Source organism: Nymphalis io, chromosome 2, assembly GCF_905147045.1.
Source record: "Nymphalis io chromosome 2, ilAglIoxx1.1, whole genome shotgun sequence".
Lineage (NCBI taxonomy): Eukaryota > Metazoa > Arthropoda > Insecta > Lepidoptera > Nymphalidae > Nymphalis > Nymphalis io.
Genome location: NC_065889.1, coordinates 11,230,125 through 11,247,653, shown reverse-complemented (window position 1 = coordinate 11,247,653; position 17,529 = coordinate 11,230,125). Strand labels below are relative to the sequence as shown.

The window sequence follows — 17,529 nt, the reverse complement described above, 5'->3', positions numbered from 1 at the left end:
CCAGTTGAATTATTTAGCGAAAACTATAAGGGTGCGGTTATTTTTTTTAATTCTCAGATAGTTCGAATTAAATAGTCTATTAAAATGTCTCATAAAATTTAACAGGAAATTATTTTGAGTTCAAAACTATCTATTCTTAGTACGAGTAAATACTGACACTGGCCAAAAATAATTATATATTTTATACAGCAGTTTTATGTACGCACAAAAGTTACAAGTTTAAAATAAATAAATTCACTGTTTTTCACTGTTTCTCAGGATTTATTTGTAGGTGCATTCTTTATTCCTCTTATTCTTATAATCCGAAGATGGTAATCCGATAGGACCAGAATGTGTCCAGAGGTGACAAAAAAACCAAATCATTGTAATTAACCCCATGACCTTTTTTTTAAAAATCGGAAGGCGGACGAGCATATTGGTGGTAAGTTAACATACTGATGGTAAGTGGTCACCAACGCCCATAGACATTGGCATTGTAAGAAATGTTAACCACCGCTTACATCACCAATGCGCCACCAACCTTGGGAACTAAGATGTTATGTCCTTTGTGTAATTGTGTGTCTGTAATTACACTGGCTCACTCACCCTTCAAACCGGAACACAACAATACCAAGTACTGCTTCTTTGCGGTAGAATATCAATATATAGATATATATAGTAGATTATAATAACCTCTAAACCTGCGGCTTTATAAAGTAGCCATCTGACCATTAGACTATTACGATGCAGGTAATAATAGTTCATAGTATTATAAGCGTGCATAGGCCGCCTTATCGCTAAGGCGATTTCGTCTAGTCACCTTTGTGATAGAAACGCAATTTATAACTATTAAAAAATAATAAAAATTAAGAAACTATATCTCCGATAACACATTTTGTGCACTATACATTATCACAAGGTACATATGAAACCATTTTCGTTGGTAGTTATATAAAATAATTTCAGTGAATACAGGCCAACAATCAAATAATTGAATCAATACCAGTCTATTTAACTTGGATAATCGCGATTTTCACGTAATGATTATTATGTGTATATCCATACGAGTGTTATGAACTTAAGTCAAAATACAACAATAGACGCTCTCTATTTATTATCAACTAAGCAGCTGTTTAGTTAAACACTGATTCGCTCTTTATGTCTTTATTGATATGACATTTGAAAAAACAAAACACACAGCATGGTTGAATGTTTTCAATCATTCGCAAATTAATGTATATAAGGCTGTAAGCGTTTATTAAAGCACAATTCGACGATTACTAACTTAAACATATCTAATGACCTATTTTACATCAATACAAAAATTATTAACCAAAATAATAAATTCATTTTACCCACTTTTCATAAATACTTGTAATATTTAAAATATTTTGGCGTTGATTAATCAGCACAATTGAAAGAAATAAAAACGTACAAAGCTTAATCGTTGAATATTTTTTTTTATGTTCGAAGCGTATTTTCTTATAAGTATTTAAATAATAAATTAAAAATTCTGTTGCTCTGCACCACTCCCACACCACACCCACACCTACTCATGGTAACCCACTAATGGTCTTACAAATGTATTAGTCGGCGTACCTACTTAATAAAAAAAAACTCTTCCCGAAAACTAAATTACAAGAGAGATTAAAGCATTAGAACAAGAATTACTCTTTATGATTTATTTATTAATGTATTCTTTTACATTACGTTTTAATGCTAATGTTAATATTATTAAATCGTTAAAAGTACAAATAATTTAAGTATTGTAGAAATTAATGATGATAATAATGATTGAAATGTATGTGAATACTTACAGACAATAATATACTAATTATAAACAAATTATATAAGTATGTTTTAAATTTTATTTATTTAAATTAAGGTAAGTGTATTTTGATGAATAAAAAGCTGTATAACAAAAAGGGTAAGAATTATTATTTGAAATGCCAATAGGTGTGGAAATTGGAAAAATATAACAAAATAACGGTTACAAGCTTTCACTTTTATCGGCAATCACTATGACTGCCTGTTTTTTTAAATTCTTAACAGACAATTTTAATCACATTCAAGCAGCTGTCACGAAATACGCTCGAAAATGTTAAAACGCCAGAATAACCAACATAATATTTTCTCCTTATAAATCAAAATGAATGATTCTTTGTATGTTCGTCTGCTATGCATTATGATGAAACTTTGCAAAAGTTTCTGGACCAAAAAAAAAACAAGAAGTTTTGTCCTTCAATATAAACGTTTTTTCTAGACACTTATTCTACCCGCACTAAATCAGTACAGATAGTAATAAATATAAATGACATATTTTTAGAATAGTTTATCAAATAAAAATACTTTTTTTAGTTTGTTCAATTTTATTTTATAGTTATAGTAAGTATACCTTTTTTTTTATATAGAATAGGAAGGCGGACGAGCATATGGGCCACCTGATGGTAAGTGGTCACCAAACGCCCTTAGACATTGGCATTGTAAGAAATGTCAACCATCGCTTACATAGCCAATGCGCCACCAACCTTGGGAACTAAGATTTTATGTCCCTTGTGCCTGTAATTAAACTGGCTCACTCATCCTTCAAACTGGAACACAACAATAACAAGTACTGCTGTTTTGCGGTAGAATATCTGATGAGTGGGTGGTACCTACCCAGACGAGCTTGCACAAAGCTCTACCACCTACTATAGCCAAGCTAATATCTATATTAAGTGCGTTTGAGAGAAAGCTTATATTTATAAAACGGAACTTCAACTACTGGCCTCTACACTAAAAATATAACACCAAAGTACTGCTTTTGATATATTTAGGATGTCCTCGTGACCGATTTTAGCCACGGTGGCTATTCGCAAAACTACGCAAGATATATTATAGTGCACAAATTAGCGCAGACACTCACACGTTAGACTGTCACAATGTTATTACCATATCATTTGCGCTTTATTACTCTATTTATTTAATTTTTTTATGTTCCTGTGGCACTTTGTACTAACAGAGGATCTGATTCTTTTACGAGATGTCAAGGAAATGTCTCATTTTTTATACACAATTTTACATACAAAACGGGAATAAGCTCTAAAGCCATACATCATATAAATAGCTTGTATCATACAATTTATTTGTTGTTCTTCAAAGTAGTTAATAATGCTTCTTAGTATCAACTTATCGATTAAACTGCACCAAGACTAGCTCATAAGTAACAATGGTGCCAACCACCTAAAAATAAAAATAAATTATCAAATTATCATTACAATATAACAAAAAATAATTTACAGCTAAGCTTAAATGAAAAAAACTAATTTAAAACAATAAAAAGAAAAAAATCTAAATTCAAATTTAAAAAGAAATGTTTGTTTATTTAATAATATCTAGTGAACGATTACATTATTTTCATACTTACAGAAAGAACCAACTCCTTAGTTACATAGAAAAAGTTAAGACCGGTCAACGCTACGGTATCACCATGAATTTGGTCAAGGAATCTTTGAACCTACAACAAAGATTTATTTTCAAGATTTTATTTGATCAGAGATTTTTCATTTGGTAATGTAACGTAACAGCCTGTGAATACTGAGCTAAGCCTCCTCTCTCTTTGAAGTAAAGGTTTCTAGTTTATTATACGACGCTGTGTGTGTATCCATCGCTCCAGTTAGGACTTGTGGCAGAAGTTTAGTGAGTTAAGATACATGTAAGATTCTCAAGATGTTGTCCTTGTTATTCTTTCTTGATATGTCGGATAAAATTCTGCCACATTTGTATTCTTCAACACGCAATCGAGCAGTGTGGTGGAATATGTTCCATTACAGACTGTTATTGTGTTTTAAATATATAATGATGTTTTAAATATAACAATTTATGGGTATATAAGCTTACCTCGGTACCATATGAGGAATATGGGACGTTGTAAAGCGATGGAGTTGCGACAAGAGACGCGGAATGCACCTGAGCAGCGATGAGCAAAACCGCCAAGGAACGCGAGAGAAGGAATATCAAAGAAAAAGTGACGTATAGAGTATGTTCGTATCCGTTGAATAATCTAAGAAAATAATATTCATTATTAATTTAATATAAATAAGCTTTGATAAAATACATAATATATAATAATATGCAGTAATTGATTATGTCATAATGATGATTCGTCTAAAACCAATTTTAATATTTTCTTATTCAGTATATACCCGTGCAGTGACGGAGAAAGAATACATTTCACTGCCCCTCTCTTTCCCATGGGTGTCGTAAGAGGCGACTAAGGGATATCTGAGCGACCATCTGCTCATCTGGTGGTAGGATGCTAACATCCGCCTGGCTTGTTACCACCGTACGTATGGTGAAAAACTCGTGAAGTGGCTTGCAGCCGCGTTTCGAGGTCAGCCAGCGTACAGCCAGTGCCCGAGCGAGTATTGCCGCGATGGGTGTTGGTCCAGTGGAGACGGCTGTTGAATCGTCCGTCGTGAAGCCGGGGGAAACTGTATTGACCTGCCGGACAGGGAGACCTGAAGAAACGGCTGTTCCGCTGGCCGCCCGTGGCATAGTACAGGGGCCCGAGCGTGCCTAACCAGCTCGCGAGGCTGCCCTACCAAGCCACGCATAATCTCGGGGTGGACCGTCGTGCCGGTTGGTGACCGGAAAGTGGGGTCCCGGCGGCCACTTCCGGGGGGGTTCGGGGGCCCTTCCGTCAGGCGGATCAGTATATTTTCCCTTTTGGCAACCATTTGGGAAAACACGCCTCCATACTTTGCCCATCCCTATCGTGGCAATACGTCGCTCGCTTCACGTATCTTTTCCTTATTTTTCCAAATGGTAGCGCAATTAAGAAATAACGGTCGTTCAGCGGTGCACACCCCCACCATACCCACGCTGTTTGAGGTCAAGTTCTCTAACATCCGAGGACTCCACGCTAACCTCAACGCTGTTTCTCACGGAGACGCAAATACTCCGCCCTGCCGACACCAGCTACCTTAACTATCCCGGCTACATGCTAGAAGAATCTTTTAAAGCGAAAGCCGGAGTATGCTTGTTCGTCAGGGCGGATGTTTGTTGTCACCGATTGCGCTGCTTGGAGGACCCCTCCTTCTCCATGTTGGTGGTACGTGTGGACCTGGTTCGTCAGAGTCGAGTCTACGTGTGCCACTACAGATCCCACAATGGTGACTTGGAGACAAGCCGATTATTTGACCATCTTAGTAGGCTGGCAGATTCTGCGCAAGAGCAGTTTCCTAACGCGGAATTGGTGTTTTTGGGGGATTTTAATGCTCACCATGAATCATGGTTGAAATCCCTCTAAACTGACCATGCTGGAAGAACTGCTCATGCTTTTGCTCTCACACACGACTTGACCCAACTGGTTGATCAGCCCACCAGGATCCCAGACATTGATGGGCAAGCGCCTTCTCTACTGGATCTTCTGCTGACTTCTCACACGGTGGAATATCAGGTTGTGGTTCAAGCTCCACTTGGTTCTTCGGATCACGGCCTTATATCTACCAAAGTGCCACAGGCCAAGCTGCCGCCATCAGCGGTATGCAAATGTCGCGTTTGGCACTATAAGTCGACAGATTGGGACGGTATGCGCTATTATTATGCGTCAGTCCCTTGGAAGGAACGTTGCAGTAGGAATGACCCGACAGCTAGTGCCGCTGCTGTTGCTGATGAGATCATGTTAGGAATGGAATACTACATTCCTAGCTCAGATCTCATCAATAGGGGTACGCGTAACCGTTGGTTCACTCGTGAATGTGCCGACGCTGTATCATCTAAGCAGGCGGCATATCGCGCGTGGATCAACGGCTGCATTAGCGGGGTATCTAACATTGACTCACTGAAAGCAAACTACAATAAAAATTCCAAGTCCTGTAGGAAGGCATACACGAGAGCGGATGCACAGCGCATTGTACAGATTGGTCATGACCTTATTTCGCATCCTAGGGGCTCCCGTAGCTTCTGGCGTCTGACCAAGTCTGTGCAAAACAATTTCTGCCAACCTTCGCTGCCACCGCTCAGAAATCCGGACGGATCGCTAGCTCACAGTCCGCAGGAGAAAGCCGACCTCCTGGCTAAACTCTTTGCCGACAACTCTGTGATCGATGATTGTAGTGCGCAGCGACCAACAATACCTTCATGTGGCCACACGATGCCTGACATCAAAATCAGGCAACGTGCTAGCGGTCCTGATGGAGTACCAGCCATTGTGCTGAAGAAGTGCGCGGCGGAGCTGTCTCCTGTGTTAACGCGCCTGTTCCAACTTTCTCTCTCTTCGGGATGTGTGCCGGAGGCTTGGAGAAGAGCTAATGTGCAAGCGGTTCCCAAAAAAGGGGATCGGTCTGACTCGGCAAATTATCGACCAATAGCTATCACCTCAGTACTTTGTAAGGTGATGGAACGGATTCTAAACAACCAACTGATCCATTACCTAGAAGATCACTGTCTAATTAATGATCGTCAGTACAGGTTTCGACCAAAACGGTCCACAGGTGATCTTTTAGCGTACGTAACACACCTCTGGGGTGAAGCTATCGACAAGCATGGAGAATCGTTGGCTGTCAGCCTCGATATCTCCAAGGCTTTCGACAGGGTCTGGCACAGAAGTCTTCTCTCCAAGCTACCGGCATATGGTCTGCCTGCTCAGCTATGCACCTGGATTGCCAGCTTCCTACACAAGCGTAGCCTTCGTGTTTTAGTAGATGGTTGCGCTTCACAATTCTATGTAGTGAATGCTGGGATCCCCCAGGGATCTGTGCTATCTCCCACACTCTTTGGATACCACGGACGCGCAGTGGCTGGGCGGGCGGAAACTGAGGAGAGGCGGGAGAATCTTGTCATTAAACTCGATAGAACGTTAGAGCTCATTGCCAAATGGGGTTCTGATAATCTTGTTGAGTTTAATGCCAAGAAAACACAGGTATGCGCTCTCACAGCGAAAAAGTCACCATTTTATCCTCATCCCTCCCTCTGTGGCATACCGCTGATGATACAAAGCAAAATCGCCATGCTGGGGATGGACGTTCGCTGCGACCTTAGTCCAAGGGATTACATCGAGGCTATTATAAAAACAGCTTCACGAAAACTCGGAGTTCTGAGCGTTTTTTCACGCCGCAACAACTGTGCCTGTTATACAAAACACAGGTACGGTCTTGCGTTGAATATTGCTCGCACCTTTGGGATGGCTCCACTAAGTAACTACTGGAGGCCTTGGACCGGTTGCAGCGACGTGCAGTAGGCATTATTGGCGACGTAAAGGTCACAAACACCCTTGAACCTTTACAATTACGTCGCGAGATAGCAGCACTGAGCGCTTTCTATCGACTGTATCACGGCGAGTGCTCTGAGGAATTATTCTCTCTAATTCCTGCTTTCCCCTTCCTTCTTAAGTCCACGCGAGCTGGTTCTCGATGTCACCGCCTAACTGTGACATCAATTCCATCGCGCACAAAGAAATTTGGCAACTCCTTTCTTTGTCGCACTATCAAAAAATGGAATTCCTTACCAGCTCACGTTTCCTCTTACAACCCGGGTTCCTTCAAACGAGGCGTGAAGAGGCATCTTGCGGGCCGGCAAGGCGGTGACGGCTAGTACAGAACATTCTTCCCGACTGTACTGGCCGTCGTCGCGTTTGGACTCTACTACCACTTACCATAAGGTGGAGTAGAGTCATTTGCCATCCCGGACACATAAAAAAAAATACGAGGAAGAATACAAACCCGTTTGAATAATTAAAACACTCGACCGCAGGAATGCTTTTAATAGTCTCAATGCGCCTGAAACAAGAAAAAATATCATTAATGCAGTTAATTGATCAATCGACTACATCAAATTAATTTGACAGTATTAGTGTAATTATATACTGCTGGGCTAAGGCCTCTCCTGTCTTGAGGAGAAGGTTTGGAGACTCACACAATATTCAAACCGGTAGAATGACGGTATAATCAATATTTGTCGTCTATGTAATGATAGTAAACATTTCTATAAATGATATTGATAATATCAATGACGTCTCGACAACTACATAGGAGATGTAATAGTCCCCCGTAGTAACGTAAACATGGTTGCACTATCTATCCCATAACTGTCGTACTCCGATTCGGCAACCTGACACAACCAAAGAGAAGGCGCAAGGCAACCGTCTTTACATGTTTTCCGAGGCGAGTGTGTTATAAGAAACTTCATGGTACATTATTGGCTCACACTCGACCATCTGATCATAAACTAAGCAGACATTTGCTATGAAACCCAGACAACTGATATACTACTGTTACTGTGGAATATCTTCCGACGGGGCGTGGCCTAGCGGCTCGACTTGATCACGTGATGATCATCGTGGCGGGGACTGGCCTTGCCGAGCTCATCGGCCGGCCAGGCTGGCTTTAAGACACTTCTGTTTGGACTCTCGGTTGTGACGGATATCTCGTAAATAATATTTCAGTTCCTCAGTTTTGATTTCTTTGTTTTATTTTTGTGTGTAAATTGTACGTGTCGATATACGTTTAATTTATTGTTGTATAGTTATTTTGATTTATCTCTTTTTAAAAAAACCTATTTCTATTATTGATTTCTAATACTACATTTCTTTTGTAAAAATATACTTATATAGATAATTACGCCCAGACTCAGGACAAACAGACATGTTCATGTACACAAATGTCTGTGCTGGGTGGGAATCGAACCCACAACTTTCAGCGTGAAAGGCAAGTATTTACCAACCACGCTGACCGGTCCGGCTTCGAACTGCTACTGATAATTTCTTCATAAAATAAATTAGAAAATTCTATCCAATGTTGTCTATGTCTGACACCAGAATTTTGAGATCTAAAGCATTATGAGCTAACTACCAGACCAACAAACCAGTCAATCTATATAATAACCTTTACAAATAGTAGTGACTTTACTTGGTGGTTTAGTTTTCTGCAAGCCCGTCTAGGTAGGGTGGCCTACCTAGACGGAATTATGTGTTTCAGTTTTTCAGGTTGTGTTTCAGTTTCAAGAGTGAGGGAGTCAGTATATAATTACAGGTACAAGGGATAGTACATCTTAGTCCCCCTACCAATTTTATTAAAAAAAGATTATTTTAGAAGAACTTAAAAGCATACACATAGTTTTTTACAGAAAAAATAGTACCAAAGAAGGAAATAATTACTATCGTAAATGTGATTTCACGGTTGAATACTTACTTACCCTAATAGATGGTAAAGTTGAACGCACACAAAGAAAAGATTACTCGCAAATGAAGTAAACACAATACTATTAATGACCTCATCAAAGGAACGAACCAATCGGGTCGCTCTATTATAGTCTTCGCGCAATTCCCGCCATTGGGATGCTGGTAAATGCTAAAACAAAATGATAAAATAATATTTTTAAATGTCGAATAAATGAAAAAGCACTTCAGTTGTTTTATATTCCGACAATCTTTAATGAATATCTCAAAATTACTCTACAAGTGATTTTGACTTTTGGTCCGTATGTGAATTTAAAAAAAAATGACCGATGTATAGCATAATTAACAAATAAATAAAAATATTAAAATAAGCGTATGTCTAATTAAATCATAGAATAAGTACGTATTTGCACGAGGGAGTAAGTTCGCCGTCTCTATGCCGGTGTCGTACGATCGATGGCCCTCTACGGGACACCCGTTTTAGACCCAAAGTTAGCAGCGGAGAGTGGCCATCCGCATAGGTGCAAACCGTCCTAGCGCGCTTTCTGCCCTTGGATATTCTGGCGGATATGGAAGCGAGGGTCTATCAACAAACCCGCATCCTCCGCCAGAAAAGTGAAAGAGCGCCCTCTTCGAGTGTGCTTGAGGCGTTGAAGCGGCGGGAACACCGGAGGGCTCTTGCGACAGGGCACGACCGTGTATCTACGAAGAATGGAACTCACGCAAACGCGTCGTCGGAGCGATCCTCCCAGCCTTCGAAGCATGGGTGAGACGAAAGCGACGAGGTACCTTCCGACTTACGCAAGTAATGACCAGTCACGGTTGTTTTGGAGAATACCTGTGTAAAATCAGACGCGAATCGAATGCAATGTGTCACCACTGTGGCGCGGGTCTGGACACCGCTCAGCATAGGTTAGAAGCCTGCCCCGCGTTGAGTGCGAAGAGGGAGATCCTGGTCCGTGAAATCGGACAAGACCTGTCCCTGCGAGCACCTTAGCCTCCTTCTGTGAAACCGTCATGGTCCAGAAGGAGATGGCGGAGTGGGAACGGGAAAGGGCCGATCCTGCTCGGTAGTGACGATGACGGCATCGTCTCGGCCTTATCACAGCCCAGACGCCTGAGGCTTACAAGATAGGGCGTAACCCTGGAGCCGTGGATGCTTGAGGTGGGGGCCTAGCGTGTCCTATTTCAGACAGCCCTGAGGAGGACGGTAGCCGGGATGGCCTCGCGCTGCCGTACGCACTAGCGAGGAATACGGAGGGGGTGAGATTACCTTCACCCCCTGAGGAGAGTTTCGCCGAGCCACGAGCGGAGCAAAGCACGGGAGAGGCCGCGGATGCGTTATATCAATACGATCCCGCAGCCTCTCCGATCGTGCCAAGGACTGCCATCGCAGTGGTTTTAGTGGGTAAGAATCCCACATAACCCGGTTTCACCCTCATGGGACCCGGGTACCTTTCTGAAGGTTTCCACTGCGAGAAAAAAAGTACGTATTTTTAATGTGTATATAAGTTAAGAACACTAAATGTATACATTTTAGTTATATAAAATAACACTTACTTGACCGTCTCGTGAGATAATCTTCTTATTTATTTGTTGCTGTATTGATGTTAAATATAAACTAACGCAAATGATAAAAATATCCGAATAGTTCCATACCATTGTAGCCAACGTGTTCATAATCTACGAATAATAATTTGTGTAAAGAAACAGTATGTAAATGCCCCATTGCTGGGCTAAGGCCTATTCTTTTGATGAGAGAATTCGGAACATCCACCATGCTGCTTCAATGCGGTTTAGTAGATACACGTAGCAGATTTTCATGCAACGCATGCAGGTTTCCTCACGCTATTTTTCCTTCACCGTCAATCACGAGATAATTTATAAACACAAATTAAGCACATGTAAATTCAATGATGGTTGCCTGGGTTTGCACTTGAAAACAGTTGGTTAATGACTCTTGAGGAAGGAGATAGACCATCAGTAAGACATCATATCACAGACAAGTTAACATGCAATTACGAAAAAATCAGAACAAAGTTACATGATTACAAAGTTTGTCTCTTCTTTTTTTTTTTAAATTACATTTATAATTACCAATAAATACGTTCCAACAGCAGGAGAATATGTTAAACCGAGCTCAAATACCCAAGGATATGAAGCGATAACGAATTTTTCGTATATGTTATCATCGTCTATAATGCAATTTTTTACATCAACCAGCTTAGAGATTCTTGAGAGTATATACTCGACTGAAATAAAATATTTTTTTAAATGTTTATAAATGGTCTTAATAAGACCTTAGGGTTGCGCTGTTGAAGCGGGTCTTCTAAATTTGTTATATTTTTTAATTTTATCTATCCTTATTTCTCATTACTCATACACAGAAGATAAGGTTCAGAGGGTTAGTGAATATACCATTATCACCAGAAATTAATCTGACACATGCAGGTATCATATTTTTATTACTCACGAGTTTTTCTTTACCGAGCACGATTTGAATAAACAGAAATTAAGCGCATGATAATTAATATATGCTTGCAGGTGTGGAACCGCAATCTTTGGTGATAATTCAAGAAAAGCCTAAATATTTGAAACATTGCACTTAAAATTTAGTAGCAATTGTATCAAGCTAAACTTACCACAAACATTTCTAAGTAAAATGGTAATAATAATACACGAACATACTCACCGATGGCTACGCTTAATATTATAATAGTTGCAAAATTTCCTTTAAGCCTGACGCTTAAGTCTAAGTATTCCTTGAGTTCTGATGCAACAATTTGTTTCGTTAGATTATGCCACTTCGTTGACAGTCGTATGAAGAAAACGCTTGTGTAGCAATTGGACAAGAAGAATAAAAAATATGCTGCAAACATTCAAATTATTCAATCCTATTTACAATTTGGTTTGATTGACATACTTCTTGCATTTTTCTCATAGAAGTGACTTGTTATGTCTTATTAGAGAATAAATATATATTTACCCTTAATTTACAATGTATGGCTTAGTTGCTTCAATTAATGTACAATTAATAAACAAAAAATGCCGTGATGGGTAGCCTGGTAGATATGGAACATCGAAATTGATGATTATTCAAAGAATTTATAAAACTTGTATTTACTCCACGCGATTACTTACCAACTCTTGTAATTGTAACAGTTCTTGTTGTCAATCCATATAAGTTAAGAATAAGTGCCATTATTTGCCCTGAACAAGTCATGCAACACAGTATATATCTCCAGGAAAATAGATGATATCTAAAATGATGTAGATTGGTGGTAGGTGTGTTCAGAAAATCTTCTATTTCTAGAATGTTTAGTTGTATACAATATTACGCAAAAACTAATTTGTAGAAAGTTTTTTTTTACCACGTGGTGGTAAGTGATGACCGCCACTCATAGGTATTGGTGCTGTAAGTAATTATTAACTACTCTTACATAGCCATTTCGCCACCAACCTTGGGAACTAAAGCGTTATGTCACTTGTGTCTATAGTTATACAGGCTCACTCACCCTTCAAACCGGAACACAAAAATACTAAGAATTGCTGTTGGCGGTAGAATAACTGATGAGTTGGTGGGTGGTACCTACTCAGATGGGTTTGCACCAAGTTTGTCTCATACCAATCTCTTTAATTGTTTTTAATTAGCATCGAATGTCATTATCACTTATTATTATTAGATATATTTTCACCTTTAAAATACAGCTTTTACATAGAGAAATAAAACAAAATATTTCAATATCTCTGTTATATTTAAAATATTTGATAGTTTTTTTTTTTTTTTCATTTTCGACACTTATTTTTGAATTCATCAGCTTTCTTATTTTAATTGTTTATCTTATAATCGTATAAAATACTTTGCATTTTTAACCTAATGAACAAATACATATTAACCTTTTCTCTTCTCGATTAGTTTCTGTAATGTTCCCGATAGGAAAGATGCCCATCCATTGACCGCTTAGAAGGCAATATTTCATTGAATTTTCAAACAAATCAAGTTGATTTTCTGGCCTTGATCCGCGATTCGGAAAGTCTTGAATGGTTCTTGTCACTGAAATTTACTTAACAAATTTAATGTTATATTCAATTACACAACAATTATTCACATTAATGACTTAAATTGTATATACAATTAAAAATTAAAATTTATCTGTACCATGACCGCGTCGCATACCATGAAGCATTTTGCCGTTGAAACCGCAATACCAATTCTATAGGCTTAATGAACCAGCTCCTGTCATCGGCGGAGGTAACACATAACAAACACAGTACAATTATATAATTTATATATACTACTATATACTTACACTTAATCTTAAAGCGCTTCCATTGTGACATATTTGAATGATCACTGCTAGTACTGAAAACGAAAGGTAATCCCTATAACAGATAGATAATCTTTTAAGCTTAAGTATAAAAATAAATAGCACTCGTATTTACCTCATATCAGTTTTTTTTTTCTCTTTTAAATAACGATTGCCGTTCATAAACGTTCCTTCTTTATAAGTTTCCGCATTCAGATATTCTTTTGGAAAATGATAAAATACTTGAATTAAGATCAAAAAATTTAAATTATAATATCTAAATCTAGATAAATATGTTCCTCTGACAGATTTTGGCTATGGATCATTAAAACATCGTGAGGAAATCTGCATGTGTCTAATTTCATTAAAATTCTGCTACATATGTATTCCAATCCGCAGCAGCATGGTTAAATAAGCTCCAAACCTCAAAAAAAGGAGAAGAGGCCTTAGTCCTGCAGTGGAACATTCACAGGCTGTTACTTATCCATTGTTGAGAGAAAGGTGTAAGAAGGACTAACAGCTTTGAGTGATTTCCGCGGCAGAATGTGATCCCCCCAACCTTACCTTAAAAGAAGAGGACTTTGCCCGAGCGTGAATTTACGTTTTTATTTTATAAAAAAAATATATTTTTGTATATTATAAAACATACCTTTTTGAAGTTTGCTAATAACATTAATACGGACAGGTTCGATAGACATGTTTAATAAAATGATGTGTTACTTTCATCCAAGAACATCACAACTAACTTTGATTTTTCGGTAAAACATAATTTGTGTATGAATAATAAATAAACATGTCGTTTTGTCGTACATCATAATTTTGTTTGACGTCCCTTTAACAAATTAAGTGTTAAATATAATTTATAAAATATCAAACGTTATGAATCATAGAAATAATATTCGGTCAATTTTATTTAAATGTCTAAATTTATAGTCTGTTTTATAGATGGTATATCTATTTGGTTCCGTTTCTAATAATAGATGAAAAATTTAGTATTTCTTGACATTTTTATAAAGTAATTTGAGAAACCACAATGTTGTATGTATCACAATGTTGTATGTATATTACATATTATTATTTAATAAAGCTGTTTCTTATAGAGACTGATAACATCATACAAATTATATACAAAAATCTTCCTCGTTAACTACTCTTTCTATAAGTGAAAACAGTATCAAAATCCGTTGCGTGGCTTACAAGAAATAAGCAGAAATGCAGACAGATGCCGACAGCGACTTGTTTTTATACTATTTAGAGATTTTATATGCCTGAAATGTAATTAATGAATAAAATAAAGCGGAATTCTGAGCATTAAAAGTTCGAAAACTCTTGCTTTGATTGTTTATTCAATAAATTATTCATCAAAATTTAATACTCGACTTGTTGACGTGATCTTGAGATAGACGAAATAATTTGTCACTCGTCTATTCTTATCCATCGCTTTTGTTGGTAGCTTCAATATATACTTGTCATTGTTAAAGGTAATACCAGACTCTGCTAGTTTTTAAAATAGTTTAATTTTGATTCGATGTTGAATTTCAAAGCACTACATAGCTTACAGGTTCAAGCCCGTTCAAGTCTTTATAATATTCATTTTCGGCTAGTCGGAGAAGGTCGTCTCGGATAAAAATCTGTCATATGTGCTTATATACCAAAATTTTATCTAAATAGGAAAAGATTTAGCTCAGCAATGATATTTCAGCAGTCTTAACTATTAATTTAACCACTTATCAAGAGCGATGTTTTAATAAAAGATATTAAAAAACATTGCTAGTAATTAATTATTGATTCTATTATTACTAATACTTCTATAATATCTTCAATATTTTTTATCATGTCAATTTTTTTTATTATTGCTGCATTCAAAGCTTTAATTGCCAGAAAATAACACGAGTGATATCACGTCACTTCCCAGTACCAAGACATATAATGACATTCTAACATTGTATGTCGAAATGGACGAACGAAAAGTTATAAAAGGCTTCTATGAAAGTGTAAGGAGAACTTTCTTCGTATGCAGAATAGTAGGCTACTTACCTATAACGGGTTTGATGAATGAAGAAGGCAAAGTTTCCAGGTACGAAATATAAATTGAGTGATAAAAGACATAATTTATTTATTTTTATTTTTACTTGCAAACAACAGCGTTACAAAAATTGTTATACAGTTATTGCTAAAGTAAGACCACATAGGATTACAATTTTATAATACGAAGCTGGAAAAATAAACAGTAACGACATGATATGAGTATTAATATTTACAGAAAAAAAATCCTGCTTAATATTAATGCGGGAAAATCGTATATTCGTGCGCGCATAATAACAATTTATTAACAGTACAAATAATATAGTATGTTTTATGTTATTTTGTATGATTATTTAATAGTAATTTATTTTTAAAATCATGTGATAAATAATAATTTTAAATTTATTTTGCAATTAAAAGGTAATTCTTCGTAATTTAAAAGGTGTGTGTATCCCCATGAGTTCAAATATTTAATGGCAGTAATTATATTTACCTACGTACATGTTAACAATTTAATGAAGCGAAATTGATTCTATTACTTTCGTTATCATGAATGTTCAATTTAAAACTAAATAGATAATCACAAAAAAATCACTTCAAGTTTTGAATTTTTACTTTACTTTTAAGTAATGCTCATTAGAATATTTAAAGGGTATCATAAAATAAAATAGATAAATAGAGGGCGAAGATGGCTCAATGGTTAGAACTTGTGAATCTTAACCGATGATCGTGGGTTCAAACCCGGACAAGTACCACTGAATTTTCATGTTCTTAATTTGTGATTATAATTCATCTCGTGCTTTACGGCGAAGGAAAACATCGTAAGGAAACCTGCATGTGTCTAATTTCATTGAAATTCTGCCACATGTGTATTCCACCAACCAGCACTGGAGCAGCGTGGTGGAATAAGCTCCAAGCCTAGTACTCAAAAAAAAAAAGGGAGAGGAGGCCTTTAGCACAGCAGTGGGACATTCACAGGCTGTTAGAAATAAAATAAAATATCAGATGGTATTAAGTTTAAAATAAAACGCATATTTTCGTTATAATTGTCTGCATAAATTGCACAAACCTGTAAATATATCTTCATCAAGCGATAATGAAATATGTAGTAGTGATTTTGTTATATTTGTCTATATAAAAGTGATGGACTTTTTTTATAATAATTTAAACCATTTTAATAAATTACATCTATTATTAATAATTTAAGTAGAAAATCATATTATTTTGATATTTATTAGTATTGTATTGAAAATTACATAGAGAAGTCTGACAAGTGGTCACTTTTACCATTTTAAAGAAAATACATATCTTAAAAAAAAGGGCTTTGGAACTACTAAATCATGAGGGGATTTTTATCCAACACATGCATTTTGCTGAACCATTGTTTTAATTTTCTAATTGAATTAAAAACACAATTTAAGCACATCAACACCAAGCGGTGTTCTTCAAGATTGGTACTTGTTTTACTTGAAATCTACTTGACAGACTTAATACAGTTGCTATCTTTCTTAATGCCACACATGAGAAAGAGATGCAGTAACGATGACATTTAATGTTTTGTTTTAGATATGTTTTGTTGTCACAGTATACCATCTACAATATTGTAAGTGTATTTCTGACAATTATTTGCGCATCAATCCATCTTTACGATGTATTAAATACAAAACGGCGATTTAAAGATTTAGGTAAGTAATGACGCAGCAAAAAATATATGACGAGACTACAATTCAAACATTTTCTATTTCAATTTTTTGTATTTTCAAACAATCGACTTTTTCCAGGAGGCCTGGTATTGCAAATCTTTGCGGTATTTTCATCTTTATTTTTAATAAAATTTAGCATAACGTGGAACGATATGATAAATAAAATTGAAGATATTGAACAAGTGTTGCCGTCATTCAAAAATCCAAAACGCATTTTCAGAAATATTAATCGTGTTATGCTAACATTGTTGCTTTTCGGTTTGGGTATGTTAATACCGTTTTATATTTATTTACTGCCTTCTTGGTGTAATTTCTAGATAATATGACTATAGGTTCAGAGGTCCTGGGTTAAATTCCC

The 17,529-nt window shown here is 36.9% G+C and overlaps 1 protein-coding gene across 1 annotated transcript; it reads right to left on the bottom strand.

The window, feature by feature from the left end:
* Nucleotides 1-3,147: 3,147 nt before the first annotated feature.
* LOC126775032 (gustatory receptor for sugar taste 64f-like) lies at nucleotides 3,148-12,359 on the bottom strand. Its single transcript, XM_050496759.1, has 7 exons — nucleotides 12,278-12,359; nucleotides 11,234-11,388; nucleotides 9,647-9,838; nucleotides 9,154-9,308; nucleotides 3,859-4,021; nucleotides 3,386-3,475; nucleotides 3,148-3,201 (listed from the first exon to the last, which is right to left on the bottom strand). The coding sequence occupies exons 1-7, from the start codon at nucleotides 12,357-12,359 to the stop codon at nucleotides 3,148-3,150; spliced, it is 891 nt and encodes a 296-aa protein (XP_050352716.1).
* Nucleotides 12,360-17,529: the final 5,170 nt, after the last annotated feature.